Source organism: Lissotriton helveticus, chromosome 2_1 (assembly GCF_964261635.1).
Source record: "Lissotriton helveticus chromosome 2_1, aLisHel1.1, whole genome shotgun sequence".
NCBI classification, from domain to species: Eukaryota; Metazoa; Chordata; class Amphibia; order Caudata; family Salamandridae; genus Lissotriton; species Lissotriton helveticus.
In genome coordinates this window covers 1,592,043,832-1,592,066,808 of record NC_136059.1, presented here as the reverse complement: position 1 = coordinate 1,592,066,808, position 22,977 = coordinate 1,592,043,832, and the positions used below count along the sequence as shown (strand labels likewise).

At 42.1% G+C, this 22,977-nt stretch overlaps 1 protein-coding gene across 3 annotated transcripts in view; it reads left to right on the top strand.

The window, feature by feature from the left end:
- LOC144818798 (phospholipid-transporting ATPase ABCA1-like) overlaps nt 1–22,977 on the top strand; it is a 3,252,877-nt gene that overhangs the window by 2,356,928 nt on the left and 872,972 nt on the right. For all 3 annotated transcript variants that reach the window (XM_078676562.1, XM_078676560.1, XM_078676561.1), the window contains exon 37: nt 2,288–2,465. In XM_078676562.1, coding sequence (XP_078532688.1) covers nt 2,288–2,465 — 178 coding nt within the window. The remainder of the gene's footprint in view (nt 1–2,287; nt 2,466–22,977) is intronic.

Genomic DNA, 22,977 nt, shown 5'->3' with positions numbered 1-22,977 from the left:
TTTACTATACTTTAAAAGTTAATACAATCTAATAAGTAATGAAAAATGTGTTGAAACATGCTTTATTTTGGCCTTTCTGTCTCACAAATTTTCTTGGGGGGGGGGGGAAGTTCAACCCTCCAAACTCCCCCTAGTAGTGGTTGCTCACTGTGCTTGATCGCTACACACCATGGGGTCGATTCCGATTCGGGAAAAACCGCTCCGAATAGCCGTTCGGAGCGTTTTTCCTGTACGAATCGTACCCTGCAATGTCCCCCGTACGTACGACGAAGTACGATTCGTACCAGGAGCCGTACTCCGTACGAGTCGCACAAGACACCATACGACTCTAATCTCCGTACGATTCTCCCCCGGAACCCGCTGTACGCGACATCTTTACAGTTCGCGGCTGGTTTTTACGACCCAGCAAGTACGATACGTGTCGGGTACGCACCGTACGACCCTTTTTCTACGGGAGCTGAAAACAGCCGTAAAAGCAGAGTTCGCGCTGAAACATGTATGGAACGGCCCCCCCCGGGTACGGTGCGTACCCCCCATGATCGCAGGGGTACGCACCGTACCCCTGCGATCATGGGGTGTACGAGCCATACCCCCATTGTACGATCGGTGTACGAGCCGTACCCCCATTGTACGATCGGTGTACGAGCCGTACCCCCATTGTACGATCGGTGAACGAGCCGTACCCCCATTGTACGATAGGTGTACGAGCTGGCTGTACCCCCATTGTACGATCGGTGTACGAGCCGTACCCCCATCGTACATGGGGTACGGCTCGTACACCGATTGTACAATGGGGGTACGGCTCGTACACCGAACGTACAATGGGGGTACGGCTCGTACAGCGATCGTACAATGGGGGTACGGCTCGTACACCCCATGATCGCAGGGGTACGGTGCGTACCCCTGCGATCATGGGGGGTATGAGCCGTACCCCCCTTGTATGATCGGTGTATGAGCCGTTCCCCCCATTGTACGATCGGTGTATGAGCCGTACCCCCATTGTACGATCGGTGTACGAGCCGTACCCCCATTGTACGATCGGTGTACGAGCCGTACCCCCATTGTACGATCGGTGTACGAGACGTACCCCCATTGTACGATCGGTGTACGAGCCGTACCCCCATTGTACGATCGGTGTACGAGCCGTACCCCCATCGTACATGGGGTACGGCTTGTACACCGATCGTACAATGGGGGTACGGCTCGTACACCGATCGTACAATGGGGGTAAGGCTCGTACACCCCATGATCGCAGGGGTACGGTGCGTACCCCTGCGATCATGGGGGTACGGACCGTACGGTGTGTATGTGTTTGTGTGCTTTTCCGTACGACTCGCCCTTACCTGACGTGGACTGTACGAATCGCGTCCTCATACCCCGGATCGTACTCGTCGGGTCGTACGGCATGTGTACGAGTCGTACGGTACGTGTACGAGTCGTACGGGTCACGGTTTCAGCCTTGCAATACGTACGGATCGCGAAGATTCGAACGGATTCACGGAATACGGATCGTACTTCGCGACTCGGACGGACGGGTACGATTCGTACGGAGAGGGCTCCGGATACAAATCGTACGGACGGTTTTTTTCCCGAATCAGAATCGACCCCCATGTGGGGGCTGGTCTCACTTTTACTTTGTTCTCTCTGATTCACTACTTGTGTCTATTTTTGATGCTCTCTGAAAGAATGTCTATGGGTACACATAACTGGGTGGGTAACTTGATGTACTTTAAGGTCATCATCTACTATTTACTGTGCTTTGAAAGGTGATACAATTTGAATATGTAATGGAAAATGTGCTGTAAAATTCACCATAGTGGTCAGGACAGGGGCTTGTCTGGCAAAATTTGTCAGGGCTGCTTTCAGTTCCCAGTCTGACCCTGATCACAACGATGCCGGCTTTGTACTCAGACCAAGCAGCCCCTCTGCAATTCCATTTTGAAACAACACCCATTAAACCAAAAATAATAGGTAAACAAAGTGTACTTTTTCCCTTCTTGAATGTGACTTCAGCACAAAATGTTTAGGTTATTGGCCACCGTAACATCTGAACCGTAATCACTATTGAATCCTTTAGAATTGAGGTATGTTAGATATGCATTGAAATTCAATATACAAACTTTGTGATCCTGTAGCTTGACTTTGCAAGTATTATGGCAAGATCTGGTGATGATGAACTTTCTGTATCTGTGACCCCAGTAAACAATGTTATAAAGTAGGGAGGTTTTATTCCAAATAATGAATGTGTTGTTCCTAAAAATGTATTGTTCTTTCTTTTTCACAACAGTGCTTCATCGTCTACAGATATGATTGTGTCAATCTGCGTGATATTTGCCATGTCTTTCATCCCAGCGAGTTTTGTCCTATTCCTCATTCAAGAAAGAGTCACCAAGGCCAAACATTTGCAGTTTGTCAGCGGGGTTAACCCAGCCATTTACTGGTTGGCAAATTTTTCATGGGACATGGTAAGGAATGGCTTTCTCACTATTTGAAGCTTGTAGGCAAGGTCAAAGTTGTGGACTACAGGGCACACCTCCTGCCCAGTTTAGACTGAAGGTTATTAATAGAATATCTAAATTAGGAGCAAATGCCATTGTAGGGACTTACATTTATAGTTAAAATAATCTAAAGAGGTACAGCATACAATAGGCAGTTCCTTCAAAGAATAATGTAATCGCAATAAAATTATACCAAAAATATTTTTTAGCTAGATTCTCTCCCCAAAAACCTACATTTGAATAACATTTTATGTTGATCTAGGACACTCGAGGTGGTTGTTGCACTTTACAAATGCCAAGTTCATTCATTTAAGCTGTTTGGTTTTCTTTAAAACCTTACAATGTGATGTGCACACAAAATGTAAAGTTTAGAAATATTCTCAAAGATGTGGAAGAAAAGTTCTCAAAATTGTGGAGGAAAACTCTAAGGATCGTGGCATGCATTTATTCATTTATGCAAAAAGAATAACTCTTGTTGTGATTTAGAGTGTGTGCTGTTATTGATGTGCCCAATGCACTGGCAGAAATTAGATATTAGATATCTGAAGAATATTTGAAAAGCAGCAAACCAGTGTTTTAACTTTTTCACATGTGTGATAGAAGTGCTAAAAAATTCTGTGGAGACTGCATAATCACTTTTGTACAGCAAATAACACATGCAGTTTCAAGATGCTTTACTAATTTGTTTTTGTGATTTGGCAAAGCGCAAACAAGGTCCTCCAGGGTTTTAAATAGTAAATCAGCATAGAAATGCGACATAACTCAGTATATTGTAAAGGTTTTTTTTTTATTTCCCAACTCAGTGATGTCTATTTTTTCAGCATTGAATTGGCGAAATGCTAAGGGCCCTATTATGAGTCTGGCGGTCCGAGGACTGCCACACTCGTGGTGGCGGAGCAGTGGTGGAGCCAGATTCCGGTGCACTGGCGGTCCTACTGACTGGTTACAACTTGGACAGTCAGGCCGCCTTGGGACTGCGGGCTCCATCAGGGAACCGCCATTCCCTGGCGTAGTAGCAGTGGTCAGAGGCCCCAAAATGCTTGACAGGACTGCCACGGTCCCGCCAAACATATCAGGAGTTGCTCACCTCCAGGGTTTACATGGTAGTTTGACCTCCATGTAAACCTCGGAGGAGAGGAAACAAACAGAGCCCTACAGGACCCCGCTGTGCCTCAACCGCATATGCATTTACACAGAAGGGTATAACATATGCCCCCCGTGTTCATGCACATAGATTTTTGCACGGCATGGACTTTCAAGCCCATGCCATGCAATCCCTTTGCAGTGCCTTTTTTAATGGTACCGTCACCTTTAAAAGAGGCACCGCCATGGGACCACTAGACTACTTGTAAGTTGTAATCTGGCGGGTGAGCAGGGCAACCGTTTGTGGAGCTCTGTGTGGTGGTGCAAACTGCTGTACCACCGCTCCTCTGCAACCAGCTCCTTAGTTGTGATTGCTGTTCTGATGACATCCTTATGGTGCACAGTCAAAATATTGATTCCTAATTATCGACCTACATTAATATTGAGTTGAAAATATCGAAGGTGAAGAATATCGAGGTCAAGAATATCGTTGGACAGAATATCGACCCTAAGGTAAGTAATATCGATTTTTTTTATATCGATGTAAGTAATATCGAAGTTATTGATATCGAAATCAAATATTTCGATGTTACTAATTTCAATGTTACTAATATCGATATTTGTTTGTTGTTATGTATTTTATTATGTATTTTATATATATGTGTTATATGTTTTTTGTTAAGTATTTTATTTGTTATAAATTATATGTGTACTATTTTTTATATATTAAAAATGTTATTTTTAATTTAATTTTATGTTTTGGTACTGGAGCGGGTTGTGGGTTTATAGGGGAATAGGGTAGGAAGTAATTTAATTATAGTAAATTAATGATTAATTTTTAGTAATTGTAAATTAATTTTAATTAATTTTTGCATTTAAGTTCTGTAGCGGGTTGCGGTTTATAGGGGAATTGGGTGGGAAGTAATTTAATTGTAAATAAGTAATTATTTGTTTTTTATTGGTATTGATAATTATTTTATTTCTAATTAATTATAATTGGTAATTAATTATTTTAATTGGTAATTAATTATTTTAATTGGTAATTAATTTATTTAATTGGCAATTACGGTGTGTAATTGGTAATTACATTTTTTATTTGGCAATTAATTTTTTTAATTGGTAATTAAGGTTTGTAATTGGTAATTGATATTTTTAATTGTTAATTACTTTTTATTAATTGGAAATGTATTTTTTTAATTGGTAATTAATTTTTCATAAAACATATTTTTTATTTAAAAATACATTTATTGTTTACCATTTTTTAATTGTTAATCAATTATTAAATTATTAATATGTTAAAAAAATATTTTAATGTGCAATATTTAATATTTGGTCATTTATATTTATTAATTAATATTTATTGGTATTTATTGTTAATTTATTGTTAATTTATTGTTAATTAATTATTCAATTGTAATTATGTTTTTAGTAATTATAAATGGGTATTTGCAAATGATGTACAGTTATTAAAAAATTAAATGTTTGATTATTTTTTTACAACAATTATTTATAAGTATGTTATATTTAACTACTACGCTATCCAATGCTTTCCCTACCGTTGCACTCTCTGGAGTGGGAATAGTAATTTTTACACCTAAGCTATCCAATGCTTTCCCTACTGTTGCACTCTCTGGAGTGGGAATAGTAATTTTTACCCCTACGCTATCCAACGCTTTCCCTACTGTTGCACTCTCTGGAATGGGAATAGTAATTGTTACCCTTACGCTATCCAACGCTTTCCCTACTGTTGCACTCTCTGAAGTGGGAATAGTAATTTTTACCCCTACGCTATCCAACGCTTTCCCTACTGTTGCACTTTTTGGAGTTAGAATAGTAATTTTTACCCCTACGCTATCCAACGCTTTCTCTACTGTTGCACTCTCTGGAGTGAGAATAGTAATTTTTACCCCTACGCTATCCAACGTTTTCCCTACTCTTGCACTCTCTGGAGTTGGAATAGTAATTTTTACCCCTACGCTATCCAACGGTTTCTCTACTGTTGCGCTCTCTGGAGTAGGAATGGTAATTTTAAGTTCTATGCTATTCCACATTTTAGTATTTTTATTTATTTAGCTATTTAATTTTTTTTGTATGAATTTAGATAATGTAGTATATACGTAATTTTAAAAATATTAAAATTATATTTAATTTTTTTAATTTATTAAACATAATTCTTTACTTTTTATTTATGTTTTTGTTTTATGTTTGTAAATGTATTTGTAATTTATATTTTTTATTAATTTATAAAATATTAAAATAATTTTTACAATTTATTGTTAAGTACGTATATATTATATATTTTCTGTATATGTTTAATTAATGTATTATTATTATATATGTATTATTTATTAATTTTAAACATTATTAGATATTTTTAACTATGTTTATTTTATTTATTAGTGTTATTAACTTTATTTTACATTTATACTTTTACAGAAAAAAAAACGATATTTTTAACATCGATATTTTTAACATCTATATATTTTTTTCGATATTTTTGTACTTACCATGTTGTAGATAGGATGTCAATATTCTTGCCTTCGATATTTCTGCATCGATATTCCTGTAGGCCGATTTTTTCTAGGTCGATATTTTGTCAGTGATCCCAACCTTACATATTTTCCCAGGTCTTTTGTATGTTTATGATGCAGTGCAAGAACCCGAAGCAGGGAAACAGCATTGGGGGCTATCTTTTAGAGAATGTGGGGTCCATTAGGATAACGGGCGGACTTTGTCCGCCCGTCATCCTAGCGGGGATTGGGACCGCCCACCATAACGGCGGGGGTCCCGTGGGGGGCATTAGGATGTGCCCACCACAGTGGCGGGCACATCCTGCATTTCTAGCATTGTGGCGGGCGGTGCTCTCCGCACCGCCCGCCACAATGCTAGAAATGCATTTCAGCATTTGCATAGACAAAGCGGCAGGCAACGCGCGGTGCCTGCCGCTTTGTTTATGCAAATGTGGGGGGGTACCACAGGTACCCCCCGTGTGCAGCCCCCACCCATCCTTCACTCTGGGGGCCCACAGGTATAGGTGTGTAAATGGGAGTGTGAATGATTCTTTGCATGATTGACTGGATATGTGAGTAACTCTATGGATGAGTAGTGATATGTGAGTGTCTGTATAGGTGTGTGAGTACAAATGATAGCGCTGTAGTGTTAAGTGACTGCATGTATGGGTGAATGAGTGGACATGTGTGTAGACCTAGGAATCAGTGAGTGGGTATGTAGTAACTGGTATTGGTGTCGATGGTTTCAAAAATGGGTGTCTGTATTTTAGAGTGGGTGTATCAAGGGGTATTTTAGGGTATGAGGAGGTGCATCAGATTATCATGTGGATGATGTCATCAGTGATGTCACTGACTATGTCATGAATGATGTAATATGTGACGTCATAAGCAGGGCATTGCGGTGGCACGAGTTATAGTTAGCTCAACTAAATATAACGGACGGCTTTCTCCAGTTTTGTTACGAGTGAAATGTCCAACTAACTATAATGTCCCTGAAACCTATGGTTTTTTCAGTGAATTTCTATGGTTTTTAAACTGCTAATTTCTAACTACAACATCCTTGAAACTTACGTTTTTTTCTGTGAATTTCAAAGGTTTTTTAAATGATAATTTCTAACTATAACGTCCCTGAAACCTATGTTTATTTACAGTGAATGTTTAAGGTTTTTAAATGATCATTTCTAACTATAATGTCCCTGAAAACTATTGTTTTTTTCAGTGAATTTCAAAGGTTTTTTAAATGATAATTTCTAACTATAACGTCCCTGAAACCTATGTTTTCTTTTGTGAATTGCTAAGATTTTTTAAATGCTAATTTCTAACTATACCTACAGAGGTAGGACATGTGAAGAAAGAGGGAGAAAGGTGCAGAAAGAAGCAAGAGAAATGCAGAAAGATTCAAATAAAGTCCAAAAAGACAACAAAAAGTGCAGAAAGAAGCAAGAGGTATGCAGAAAGAACCAACAGAGGTGCAGAAAAAGGCCTTGTTGCAAAGTCATCCTGTGCCCCCAACATTTACTGACTGGTACTAGTGGTAACTGACTCTTACTAACCAGGCCCAGAGCCAGTGCTATGATGAAAGACACTTAGAATACAGTGAACACGCCTACATACACTAGAGTACACTATGGGTTGGGGTACCCCTGTGATTGGCATGACCTCCCCTGTAAGGCCTTAGTACATAATAGTGCATTGTGACACATCACTGACTCAATGTGAAACCACGTGTTTCGACTTTACATCTTTTTATTTAGTCAATTATTCAAACCTTTTCATACTCTTTTACTTTGTTATCAAAAGGATTATTCAATAATGTACATATATCATATATACAACCCACACCCACCTTTCACATTTTTGCAAACAAAACCAACACATATTTGGACATAACCTAAGTTAAACATCACAAAAAATAATACAAACAATTCAACACACCTACATGGAAAAAAGACATGAAAAAATACATGAGAAAATTACTATATTCCAGTTCAATAAATAGTCGTCATGAAACCAACAGTGCCTATTGGTCAATATACCCTCTGGCCGTATTGTGTAATCTATTTACTCGAGATATTTTGTCCCAATTGATTAATATGAGAATCAGGGGGCTTTTTCTTTCTGCTGCACTTGTTGTACTTAAAAACGGTGTGGTGCGTTTCAAACCCAATGAATAATTAATAGGGTTCTCATCAGGACCAAAATGCTGAAAAAAACAAACACAAACGTGTACACCTCTTTTACTTCCAATGCTAACCTTATCCACACTCACCAAAATGTTGCCCTCAATTACCTTTTTTTTAAACAAGATCAGCCGATCTCCGTGTTTTTCCAAAACATTGTAGTCTCCAAACTAGTTTCAAAGGGAAGGGGAGAGACAGAAAAGAAACGAAAAGACTAACACAAATCGTCAAAGTTTTGGAGCCAAACGAATCAACCTCTTAACCAATAGTGTACACAGCCGTGCACTTGTTTAATTCTATGGGGGGGCCTTTCCAGCCATCCTAATCCTCTTTTCAGCTTCTGTTGCGAGCAAGGAAACGTAAGGGGAATGTTATATGACGCCCTTTGGAAACAAGTTCTCAGGCAATGTTTGGTAATGCGTGATGCATACCTTTCTCTGTCGCGCCGTCTGCGACAAATACGTGTTGAATCTGGGGAGGAATCAACCGTGGATTTTAGATGAAACGTGCAATACTATACGACCGCTAGCCCACTTATATCTACACAGTTAAATGCGTCTTACTGGCATGACCTTCCGTTGGTTAGAGGGGGAGAGAGAACATACTCCTTTTATTCAAAAAGACCCTTGATACCAAAGATTGCTGGTATCCCTTGGGAACAAAGCGTGGCACCACTACACACTTAAGGTTATCGTTCTAAGCTTTTCATGCAGCGCGCGCTGGTTTTCAAGTGTTCTCATAAGCGCGAGCTGCATGACGCCGCCCATTTGCACAGTCGCCGACCAAATGCCGAGCGCATGTTGGCATGTTATTAATTGAATCTGGACTTACTGTATGATTCCGTTGTTATCGCAAGAGATGGCTGTACTCTTCCTTCGTTTCAGCCGGTGTGGTCTGTTGGTAGCATTGCTGCGTTCCCCGGACTTCCTGGTTTTTGCGTTCAGGCCAGGAATTGTGGGAATTATAGTTTTTGGACCGTGGGAGCACCATTCACCTATTGACGGTTGTTGTAAACTTCACTTGGGGTCCTCCTTTGGTATTTCAAATGCTGAACTATCCAGTCCTTATTTGCATGATAATTAGAGATGTCAAACCAATTTGGCATCGGCCTCAAAAAATCCTTTTTCTTAAAAAATCCTTTTTCTTAAAAAACTGGTGGGCCCATATCTCTGTAGTTGGCATGCTGGTTCTAGATATTGTAGATCGCCGACAATTATTATAGGCCATCGATCGCAGTGTCGACTTTAACGATTAGTAATGCCTCTCTCTGTGTCAATCTTCTTTCTAAATCCCCTCCTCGCGGATCTTGTTCCAGTTTCGAAATTACTGTCCAACGTAAATCTTTCTCCTTATGGTTGTTGTTGATCCAATGGTGCACAAACGGTGCGGACAGCACTTTTTTGAGAATCCTCGATTTGTGTTGAGTTATCATTTGTCGTACTTCTTGGTTGGTCTTGCCTATGTAAAGTTTTTCACACAGGCACAAAATTCCATATACGACATTTTTAGACTTACAATTAGTAAAAGTATCATGTTTCCAGCTCATATTTTATGTGTAAAAAATGAGCCTTCTATGGTCTGGTTGCAACTTAGACATGTCCCACATTTGTGGTGACCCTTAACCGGAGGTAGGCCAAGTTGTTCACGCAATGTTTGTCTTAGTCCCGTTCTTGAAAGGGCAGCGCTGACCACTTGGTTTCCAAAGAAAGCAGCATTTGATCGGAGGTATTGTGTATCTAGGTCGCTCTGCTTACCTTGTGTAAACACTGTAAACACTGTAAACACTGTGGCGAACAGAGTTCACAACTTCAATACTGTAAACACTGTAAACACTGTGGCGAACAGAGTTCACAACTTCAACTCAACTTTGGTTCTACACTGATGGTTCTACACTGCAGACTGTATTGAATTCAGCCTTGATTTTTTTATCGTACAGAGAAAGGGGGTCCCAGAACGCAAAAAATTAAAAAGAGTATACAAATTTAGGATTTGGAGACATAAATCCTAAAATAGTAACAGCATTGTTGTTTAATCACAATGTGTAAGTACATTTAGTCACATAATATTAATCATATGCAAAAATTCAACTTATTTTGTGCCCCTAAAGAGGGAAAAAGGGGTCGGGAAGGTGGTAGTGTAGGAAGGAGTGTGGGGTAGTTAGAAAAGTGACATAGCAATGGTCAACCGACCTTAATATACAATGCAATAATTTCATTAACAAAACATAGACCAATGGTTCCAAATTGCTATATGTACATCATGCTTCCGAAAGAAAAAACAATCAATGATATATAAGGAAGGAAGCTGAGGATAAGGAGGCTGTCGACGTTTCGACCCACGGATAAGTGGAGGCAATTGATGGTGCCTTGCTAGGGGGTCTTCATCAGGACGGGGGTGGGGCGTGTTACCATACGGTGTTGAGTACTCTAGTCATGGTAAAAAGTGGTATATCATTGATTGTTTTTATATCACTTATTGCTCTTTAAATATGGGTATGAGTTGGATGTAATTCACGCAGTACATAGTCGACGTCCTTACACTAGTTAAATGTTGATGTTAATTTGTTAGTGGTAAGTGGAACTATTGCTTGTTTTTTAGGTAGCATTGCAGATTTGGTTTCTTGTTGAAAATATGGGGAAGTGGTCAACATTATAATTAGGAATTGTCATTTGAAAAACCTTTGAAATTTACTGAAAAAAACATAGGTTTCAGGCAGGTTATAGTTAGAAATTATCATTTAAAAAACCTTTGAAATTCACTGAAAAAAACATAGGTTTCAGGGGTGTTATAGTTGGCTGGACATTTCACTCATACAAAACCATTGAAATTCCTCTGTTATAGTTGGTTCTGCTAACTATAACTTGTGCGCCCGCAATGCACTGCTGATGATGTCACATATTACATCATTCATGACATGGTCTGTGACATCACTGATGACATTACTGATGACATCTCAAATGACATCACTGATGACATCATCCGCGTGACTATCTGATATACCTCGTCATACACCAGTATAACCATTCATCACTCACTGTAAAATACAGAGTTCCTAATTTGAAACCATTGACACACCAATACCAGTTACCACATACGCACTCACTGATTCCTAAGTCTACACACACAACTACCAATTCAACAACAGAATCCCTTATACATGCAGACACTAATTAATAGAACACTATCAAATGCACTTATACACATATATAGACATTGACACATCAGCAGTCATCTTAGTCGGTTATACAGTCATCCTACTCACTCGTGAAAAAATTAATCACACTTACATTTACTCACTTACACAATTATACACACAACACCTCATTTATTCAAACACATAGTAAATCATAGTTAATATGTTAAACAATCCCATTACAATTATACACTCATTCATATAGTTACTCTCACAATCACTGACTCTTGCCTATACTTATTTATATACACCAACTCTCACATACAATGCCTTTTACTTTTTACTTTGTTGAAGATGTACAACGAAAACATATATTCGGTCACCAACACACAAATAAATACACTCAGTCAACCAAACAACTGTTTCCACATGCACTCTTAAACCTATACACCTAGTCAATTAACCATTCACATATCTATGCATTAAGCATGCGCGGAATTTGCCAATTTGCGATACGCGAATTCGTAATCACGATTCGCAACAATCCGCCAAATTCCGCGAGCTTGCGATTTTTTTTTTTTGCGAGTCCGCAAATTTTTTTTACTAGTTCGGGAACGAGAACTTGCGCATGCGGTCGCAACGGTCGTGAACATGTTGTTCCCACTTAACCAGCCTGCTCGCAATGCCTTTTTCCTGTTTCGGGTCGCAATGACTTGTTCGCGTTCGCAATTTCCTGTTTCAGGTCGCAATGACGTATTCGCGATCGCGGCGTCGCTCGGCCAGCTACCAAAATCTCGCAGCGCACGCAAACAGGGAGGAAAACTCATCAGCGAACGCAGAATCCTGATAAGTCAATGCAGCGCGCGCAAGATTGTATTTTTGAAGCGGGAACAAGAAAAAAAAATCCGCCAACTCACGAGTTGTGGATTTTTGGGCAATTTTGCGCGATTCGCGGATCACGAAATTGCAAAAAATTCACAAATTCCACGAGCGGAACAAATTTTCAGCCCATACTTACTATGCATAGAGTAACACACAACCCATCCAACCACATACACAAACTCAGTGTCCCATACAAATACTCACCCAACTAAGCAATTACTAATATACACACTCATGTAGTTAGTGACCAACTGATGCAGCATGTTATACAACAATAGAGACAGTTAAGGCACACATTTACATAGTTTAGTTACTAATCTAGGTATTAAGTGGGACACTTTTAATTACTCACTTAAACAGACAGTCAGACAGCTAGTAAATCTTCCATCCAGACAGTTATATATCCACTCAATCTTCAATACAGATTGGTATATATATAATACATATTTAAATTTCAAACTAAACCACATTCACTGGATTATGTCATCAGTGATGTCATTTGAGATGTCATCAATGATGTCCCTGACCATCTCATGAATGATGTAATATGGGACATCATCAGCAGTGCATTGCGGGCGTTCGAGTTATAGTTAGCAGAACTAACTATAACTGAGGAATTTCAATGGTTTGGTTTTGTATGAGTGAAATGTCCAGCTAACTAAAACACCCCTGAACCCCTGAAACCTATGGTTGTTCAGTGAATTTCAACGGTTTTTTAAATGATAATTCCTAACTATAATCTGCTTCAAACCTATGGTTTTTTCAGTGAATATATATATATATATATATATATATATATATATATATATATATATATATATATATATATATATATATCTCCAAACCAGTCCCACTTCTTCAAGAACAGAGGGGGCCTACACTTGCTCAGTAATAGAAAAGAAGCTTTAATGTGCCAGTTCCATCAGCGCACAACATGAAAAAATAAAGCAGTGACACTCTGGGCAGACACGTTTCAGGCATTTGGCTTTCTTTAATGCCTGTTTCACTTCCGCTTTGTCATCTCTCCTGGGGGCCAGATTAAATACATTACAGTCCACTCCGATAGGAGTTTGATGTTACAGCCATTCTCCCTGGTTTGCAGAAGGCGCAGGTCCCAATTGCTGTCCACTCCAGGTTTTGCAAGAGCCGCTAGGGGGACCTACATACAGTGATTAGGTTCCTGCACACCAAGAGGTGTCCCAAAAGAGCTCGCCACGGACACAAAACTCGCAGGACAGTTTACTCAGGGGTCATTGATGGTAAGTTTCTTTTACAAACACCTTCCCACAGTCAATGCTGGTACCTCTCTCCCCAACGGCAATGACAATCACAGTGGATGTTTTATCACGCTGGGGGGGCGTCGCTCTGTATTTCCAATACTTCACACTTTACAAGCAGGCGCGAAGCTCCAGACTGAGAGGGCGTGCCAGTGCTCGGAGCTTGTAACCTGAGTAAACATCCAAACCAGTCCCACTTCTCCATGAACAGAGGGGGCCGGCACATGCTCGGTGAGAGAAAAGAAGCTTTAATGTGCCAGTTACATCAAACTTGGTGACATTTGTTCATCTACAATTGAGATATTTAATGTATTCGTAAGCCACTATTAGAGTGACTACCTGTACCCAGGGCCTGTAAATTTAATGCTACTAGTGGACCTGCATCTCTGACAGTGCCACCTACACAACTAGCCCTTTAACAGGCCTGCCATTTCAGAGCCTGTGTTTGAAGTTTTACTACTGTGTTGACTTAGCATTTAGAAATCCTTACTAAGTCTTAAACTCCCCTTTTATTAAATTCAAGTCAATCCTAAAGTAGACCTTATGTAGCCCATAGGACAGGGTGCTGTGTAATTAAACAGTGGGACATGACCTTTAAAGTTTTGCATGTCCTGGTAGTGAAACATACCGAATTTATTTTTCACTACTGTGAGGCCTACTCCTCTTATAGGTTAGCATTGTAAATTTCTTATAACACTTTTAGGCTGTAATTCCTAATTGAAAAGGAATAGCTCTGTCATGTGTTATATCTTTGGAATGATAATGATAAATCCTCTTTAATGATAAAGTTAGATTTACTATTTTAGAAATACCACTAAGTGGCATTTCTCTGCTCTTCAAACTCTGTGTGACTGAAGCCTGTCTCTAATACAATAATGGGATAGGTGACAGCTTGACTTTCTGCAGTCTCCCTTAGACCGCACATACAAAGGAAGGTTAGGTGTGTCTGAGTGCCCATCTGCATCCTGACGGCTCATCCTGCCCATGATGAGAGGGAGGAGTTGACACTTACACCTGCATAGGCAGTGTTGAATACACCCCCAGTATTGAGTCTGGAGCCTGGTCCAGGAAGAAAGGTCCTCTGTGCACTTCAAACAAACCTTCTTTAAAGTCACCCCCACTTCAAAGGCACAACTGGGTATAAGTACTGGGTCTCTGACCTCACCAGGTCAAACAATTCTGGACCTGTAAAGAAAATCTATTAGGAAGAAAGACTGATGTTTTGCTACTAGGACTGTCACTCTGCTGAATTACTGCTCTGACATAACTTATTTTCTAGTGTGCTGCTCTGCTGCCTCCTACCCTCTGACCCTGCTGAGGAAAAACTGGACTCTTCTCGAACCCAGAAGAATCCCAAGGGTTTGTTTGCTTTACTCCTATATCTGAAACTCAGGAATTTCAAAGTCGTATCCCCTGCCCAGTGCCTGGTCCACTGGAAGTGGACCCAGGTGCTTACTCCAACTGAAGTGACGTATCTCCTGTCTGCTTAAAGCAGAACCTACACATTATTGCTACTGCGGGAGCAGAATCAGCGCATCGCACTCGTAACCAGTACATGGCCATAAAGAACTGATGCATCATAATCAACGCATCACTACCAATGCAGTGCAGGAAGATCAATGCATCCCCTCTAGTCCGTGCAGAACCCCGGTGCATCATCTATGCCACCAACCCCTCTTGGTTTGGTACATTATTTTCAGAACCGATGAATCGCCACCACTGCGTGAAGAAAATTGGGGCATCACCTCAACTGCAGGATCGACACCGACGCATCCCTCGGCTGCACCATGCATTTCACTGTTGTGACCAGGATCAATGTACATCGTTCATTCGGCCTTGATACCCATCTTGAATGTTGAAGTTAGAATGGAAATGATCTATACCACTATTTCAGGCCTCTCCACAGGTAAAGCTGTGATGTTGTATTGCACCCGATCTAGCCGTAATGACTTGAACTTTAAATAATACTCCAGTATCCTGGTTTCTGGGAGTGGCAGCATTCTCTGTTCCTGAAGTGCAGGGATAGGAAATGATGCCACATGTTTTAATGTGTTCACTTCTTTCCACAACGTTGAAGGGGGACCAACTGCCTATGTAGGTTGCTGGATACAGTGTTTAAGTGACCAAAGCCTTCGTTGAACTCACTATTACAAAAATGATTAAGTAAAAGGAGAATTGTTCTGTGCAAATGTCAAAAATCAGATTCCTTTTTGACCGGGGTGTGAGCCCTGGTCAAGTAGCAAGCACAATCCTTGTCAGAGTAAAAAGAAAGAAAACCCCACAATTAACCTGAGCTGATCCCTCTAGTAGCTTGGTACATAGCAGTCAGGATTAACTTAGAGGGAATGTAAAAAGTATTTGCTGAACTTGTCACCAATCCCGTAGTTGGAGGCGAGCATCAGCACCAATCTGTGTAGTGGATGAAGCCTTCGTGTTGAACGTCTTTAGGATGCAGGCGTTGCATAGTCATCGAGCTGTGCTGTCTGTCGTCGTCGAGCTGCATAGTCCGTCGAGGTGATGTCTTCGCTTGGCTCCTGAGTTACTTTCAAGGGACCAGCACTGGATTATCACCACTTGCAGGGCAGGACTCAGAGCTTTAGAGTCCAGGTGCTGTTCCAGAATTGCAGGAAGTTATTGCTAGCTCAGAGACTTCTGAACAGGGGACAACGCTACAAGCCCATGGAGTCACTCTGGGTTCACGTGAGATGAGTCCAGTCCTTGTCCTCAGAAGGGCAGATATCAGCAGGCAGCAGGGCAGCTCAGCAGAAAGCAGTTCCTTGAGAGCAGTAGTCAGGAAAAGTGGCAATCCTTATAGCACAGCAGTCCTTACTCCTGGCAGAGTTCTTTACGGGTACAGTAGTCTACTGGCTTGGTAGGGCCAGAGCCCCAGCACTTATACCCAAATGTAACTTTGAAGTGGTGGTGACTTTAAAGCAGGCACTTGAAATGCACATTTCTACTTTCATCCCAGTCTTTTCTGCCATGATATCTGTGAGGGATAATCAGCTGTTTTGTGGGACACAGGACACTAACTATTCTGGTGTGCGCTTCCCCTCACTCTTCCTGTCCAGGAAGAGCTATCTGAATGTAGATGAATGCAGATGAGTTCTCTGTCACACACACCCTTCCCTTTTTTTGTGGCTGTCTAGAGGGACTGTACAAAGTGTAGCATCACCCACCCTGGACATGTATTGGAGACAGACTGCAAGATACACACAGCAGTAAGAGCATAGAAATGTTCACTCTTTAAAAGTGGCATTTCTAAAACAGTACTGTTAAATCCAACTTTGACAGTAAAGAGTATTTATCATTACCATTCGGAAGGTAAAAAACATGAGGCTGCTACTCCTTTCCAATCAGGAATTATAGCTTAAAAGTGTTTTAAGGAATTCCCAGCAGTCACGGCCGAAGCAGGTAAGATCGGTGGGGCAGGAGTGGGGGGAGGCGGGATTGGAATGGGGGAGTCGACAGGCGATGGCAAGGGAAATTTAAATTAAAAAAATTTAAAACGTACTTTTCGGTCACCGCATTGCCGACTCGGCAATGCGACAAGCGCAAGGTATGTGGTTTTCAGTTTTTTAAATTTAAGTTTACCTCCTCTTCATCTGTCGACTCCCCCCCCACCCTGCCCCACCGCTGTTACCTGTACAGGCTGTACCTGATTCCAAGAACTAGCCTTCGAGAAAAGTAGACCTCACAGTAGTGAAAAACGAATTTAGCTGTTTGTCATTACCAATACATGTAATACTTAAATGTACATGTCTTACCTTTTACCTACACAGCACCCTTCCTTTTGGGCTACCTAGAGACCACCTTAGGGATGACTTATTTGTAGAAAAAATTGGAGTTTTAGGCTTAGCAAGTGGTTTTAAACGGCAAGTCGAAGTGAAAGTAAACTGCATACACAGTCCCTACAATGGCAGTCCTGAAACAGATTTGAAAGGCCAATTGTGTAGGTAGCACAACCACTGCTGCAGGCCCACTAGTAGCATTTAGATTACTGGCCCTGGGTATTTGGTACAGCACTTTACAAGTGACGTATAATTAAACTCAATATGCCAATCAGGTATACAAAATTTCACCAGGTTTAGGTGAGAAGCGCATTCACTTTAGCACTGTTTAGCAGTGGTAAAGTGCTCAGAGTCCTAAGGCCAACAAACAGATACAGTAAAAAGTGGAGATAAGAAGACAAAAGGTTTAGAGGAAGTCCACCCTACGGATGACAGGTCTAACACATCCCCTATAGCTGAAAATGAAGAGATCTATCCAACCTCTAGTGAGTTCCCATCACTAAGGTGGAAAAAACTAGATAGACCGTCAGCATTGGCAGGTTGCTTAGACCAAAAGAGTTCTAAAGTTCTTGGGTAAGGGCCCAAATATTTATACTGCTTTTTCCTTTGAGGTTTTAGACAGAACATTTCTGAGCTCAGTAGAAACCAGTTCTGTCCTGTCTAGTCCAGCTTTACTACAGGATATGGAGACAGCGCTGTGCACAGTAGACCTAGCCTATTCAGGTGCTAGTGAACAACTCCTCCCCCTACTCTAAATGCAGAAAAGGTCTGTTCAGCCTGGCTATAAGTCAACCAGGGAATGCAGGACACATCTCAACCCCCTTTATGGCTATCTAGTGTAAGTGCACATCCCGAGCTTCTGTCACTCCAAAACCAGAAGACACACAGTATGGTTTTAAGTAAGAAAATGCCCACTTTCTAAAAGCGTCATTTTCAAATACACAGTCTAAAAAACACCTTTACTAAAAAGATGTGCTATTAAATTCGGAGTTCAGAGAGCCTAAACTCCATTTCTCTATCTTGTCCCAATTGAAATTTACGCATGTAAAATGTTAGAGTGCAACTCCAATGATAGCCTATGGGACAGACAGCATTTCAACAGTGAAAAACTAAATACATAGTATTTCATTATCAGGACATATAAGGAAGCACACCCGCACATGTCCTACCTTTCAAATACACCAGACCCTGCCCATAGGGGTACCTTGGGTCTACCTGAGGAGTGCCGTACATGTAAGAAAAGGAAAGATTAGGGCCTAGCAAGTGGGTGCACTTGCCAGGTCAAAATGGTAGTAAAACTGTGCGCAGACACTGCAGTGGCATGTCTGTGATACCTTTGAAGGGCTACTAACCAGTGTTGCAGGCCCACTAGTAGCATTTGATTTACAGGCCTGGGCACACACACAGTGCAATGTACTAAGGACTTACTAGTAAATAAAATATTAAAATCATGGAAAACCAATCATAACACAATTTACAGTAGGATCACTAGGACACTAAACTAGCAAAAACGAAGTCCAGCATATCATCAAAACAGGAGGTCAGAACGCTAAAACGACAGGGAGAACATGCCAAAAGATGCTAGATCTAACACCAATCTCCTTGGCCTAACTCTGGGAACCACTGCAGCTCACGATTAGTTGAGCGTAGCGAACAATTGGGCCCATACCAAGCCTCTAGAGATCTCAGGTACAGAGGACCAGTGCTGAAAAGACTTTTATGCATATACCATAAAGCTTTGTGGAGCAAACTGTCTGACGAAGTGAATTTAGGAGGGATGAGTAGAAGGCGGGCGGCAGCATTTTGTACCAGCAGAAGTCGTTCGAGCAGAGTTTTCAAGATACTAAGGTAGACTGTTACACTGTTATAGTCTAGTCCCAAAATGACCAGAACCTGGACCACAGCCCTCTGTGCTGAAGCTGGAAGACAACTATTTTCCTGAGCTATATAAGAATGCCAAAGCAGGTGGCAGATACTTTGTTAATCTGATGACTCATGGAAAGCTTGTCATCAAGCCAGACCGCTAGGTTTTTAACAGCAGGTACTGGAGAGAGAGTATTGCCCATGCACATGGGCCATAAATGGGGACCCCACAGGTTAGAGAGGTTACCCACCAGGAGGACCTCCATCTATTTTTAGTGAATTGCATTAATCTAAAGCCTCTGTGTTGCGGCTGTCCTTTGCCATTGGGATACCACAATTTAGATATCATCTGCATATGAAAAGAGAGTAAGTTCAAAAGATTCTACAATTTCAGCTGAAGGTCTAGCATAAAGGTTAAACAGAGATGGACTAAGGGTAGGGCTTGAGGCACCCCAGAAGCTAAATAGTAGGGTTTCGACCCATGTTAGTGCGAATGGACGAGAAAATTACAGTTATGCAGAAAGGATCTCAGACAAGCCTAGGCAGTGCCCTGAACTCCCATTTCTCCCAGTCTTAAATGTAGAGTTGTATGTTTTACAGTGCCAAAAGTGGCACTGAAGTCTAAAAGGATCAATGCCGCCGTACCCCTAGCATCGAGTTGATGTCTCAGGTGTTCAGTGACCCCAAGGAGGGCCAACACAGCACTGTGCCAGTTCTAAAGTCCCGATTGTGAGGCGTACAGAATCCCCTTTTGTTCAGTAAATTATGTGAGCTGCAGGTTTAAATGCTTTTCTAACACTTTAGCTAGAGTAGGCAGGAGAGATAAAGGTATGTAGTTCAATTATATGAAAGGATCTACATTTGTTTTTTTAGAAAGGAGTAGCAAGGGCCATCTTCCAGGAGTTAGGAACAAAGCACTCTGCCTAAGAAGCATTTAGAGATTTAATATGTTGCTCAATAATTGGGAGAGAAAGCTTGCAGAGTACTGAGGGAGGACATGGATCAAGAGGAGAACCTGATTTTGTGGCCGCAAGTTGTGAGGTAATAGACAGCAAGTCTATGGGAGAAAACTCACTTAGGACACCGGACGCGCTAGGATGAACTGAGAGTGCGCTAGAGTCAAGTGTTCCTGAAAAAGTGGTCTGAATATCGCCCACTTTTACATTTAAAAAAGTCGGCCATCTCATCACTTTGAAGTTGTGAAAGAGGGCTTGTTACGGCTGTGTTGGCACTGTCAGACAAAGTTTTGACTACCTAGAAAAGGGTTTTAGGACAGTTATGGGCTATAGTTATTTTGTCTGAGTAAAATTTTGCACTGAATGAATGAATTGAGTCTTATACCGCGCAACTTAGCCCAAGGGCATCAAGGCGCCTAAAGATCGTATAGCTTGTGAATGTTATAGTGCCAGACTACAGATAAGCCTCTACAAAAAGACGCATTTTCAGAGCTTTTCGGAAGAGAGTGATGGAGGATTGTCCTGCCAGTTCAGGGGGGAGAGAGTTCCACAGCCTAGGAGCCAGGGAGGAGAAGGCTCTCCCTCCCCACCTTACTTTAAGAAACCGAGGAACTGACAGAAGGTTTTTATTGGAAGAGCGGAGGGCTCTGCAGGGAGGGTAAGGGTGTAGAAGGGCCCTAATGCCCTCCGAACCTGAGCCATATAAGGCCCCATGGGCAAGACAAAGGATCTTAAACGAGATCCTGGACTGAATGGGCAGACAGTGCAGGCTCTTCCTAGCTACGGAGGCTGAAGAAAGTCTAGGGAGGTTAAGAACCAGCCTGGCCGCCGCATTTTGCACTATCTGTAAGCGCTGAAGAAGGCTCTTATTGATACCTGAATAAAGCGCATTACAGTAGTCCAATCTCGAGGAGACGAGAGCCACAGTGACCTGCTTCCGTGCTTCCGCAGAGAGGAAGTGTGGAATCCTTCTCAGAACCCTGATGATCCCACAGCAGGTAGAAACAGTCCTGCTGACCTGACGGTCAAAGTAGAGCGTGGAATCGATCAGTACACCCAGATTCCTGGCAAATTGAGAAGTAAGAGGACATGCCCCAAGGGACGGCGGCCACCAATCACTCAACCAGATATCCTGGTTACCCCCGAAGATCAGGACCTCTGTCTTCTATCCGTTTAACTTCAGGAAGTTCTGGATCATCCATGAGGAGACTGCTTCCATGCAGTTCCTGAAGTTAGAAGCGGAGAGGCTGACCGATTGAGAGAGGGAAACCATGATTTGGGTGTCTTCAGCATATGACAACAGCTCTAGGCCAAAGGAACGTACTAACCTGGCTAGTGGGGCCACATAGATGTTAAAAAGTGTGGGGCTCAGGGAAGATCCCTGAGGAACCCCACACTGCACAGGTTTAGAGGGAGAGAGGAATTCACCCAGCTTTACCCTCTGTTCTCTTTGGCTAAGGAAAGAGGTCAGGAGGTTCATGGCTGAGCCGCCAACTCCAATCTCCCAAAGGCAGGAAATCAAGACAGAAGGAGACAGGGTGTCGAATGCCGCCGTGAGGTGGAGCAGGACCAGAAGGGTAGTCTGGCCCATGTCGACCTTTGATCGGATGTTGTTAATGACCACCGTAAGGGCGGATTCCGTGCTATGGGCTCTCCGAAAGCCACGTTGAGAAGAGTCCAACAAACTAGCGTCATCCGGGAAGGCGCTTAGATGATGGTTAAGGTGGGACTCAAGAATTTTAGCTGGGGCGGGTAGCAGAGAAATTGGGCAAAAGTTCTTCAACACCCCAGGATCCAGAGTGGCCTTTTTCGGGAGGGGTTTAACAACCGCCATTTTCCACGAGAGGGGAAAATTCCTTCCATAATCACTAGGTTCAACACCTCTAAAAGGGGAGGGATGACTACCTCCCTGCACTCCTTGAGGATCTTAAGAGGACAGGGATCCAAAGGGGAACCAGATTTGGTTTTATCAAGGAGCAGGAAAAGAGATTCAGGGGTAAGGGGGGAAAGTTAAAGAGGCTGGGGCGGGGCTCATTCGCCCGACACTCAGGCGGGAAAGAGGTAGGAGGATGGGAGACACCTGAGTCAAGGTTAAGGGATTCAAGAGACTTATAAATATCTGCTATTTTAGTGTGGAAAAAAGTGGAGATCTTATCACACAACTCCTGAGATCCCACTATGGGGTACGGTGTCTGAGGGTTAGAGAGGGTGTCAATGACCTTGAACAGGTCTCGGGGGGAGTTAAGCGAGGACGTCAGGCTAACAAAATGAGCCTTCTTTTCCTCAATAATAGCCAATTTGTATTCTATAAGGAGGCATTTGTACACTTCTCTCTCCTTCTGATCAAGGTGGGCCCGCCAGCATCTCTCCTGTTTTCGGCAACCCTGCCTTAACAGCCTGAGCGAGTCAGAGAACCAGGGTGCAGAAGGTCTCTTTCTGGCCGAGTAGTGATGTTTGGCGGGAGCCAGAATATCCACTGCTCTCGAGATGGAGTTGGAAAGTTCGAGGGCAGCGCCGTTAGAATCCCTCGAAATGAGGGGTCTCAAGCTGGACAGAAAAGGGGCAAGAGTTGCATTATTAACCTCCCTATAGTTCCTTCTTAGTTCCCATTTCCTAGTTTTGGAGGTGGAGGGGAGAGAAGAGAAGGATTTTAACTCTAGCGGAACGGCCAGATGGTCTGACCACGCAAGAGGGATGGGAGGGCCTAGTATTAATCTAGAATCATTGCAAAAGACTCCGTCCAACGTGTGACCCGCTAAATGGGTGGGACTATCCACAAGTTGCATCAGGCCACACGAGGCTAG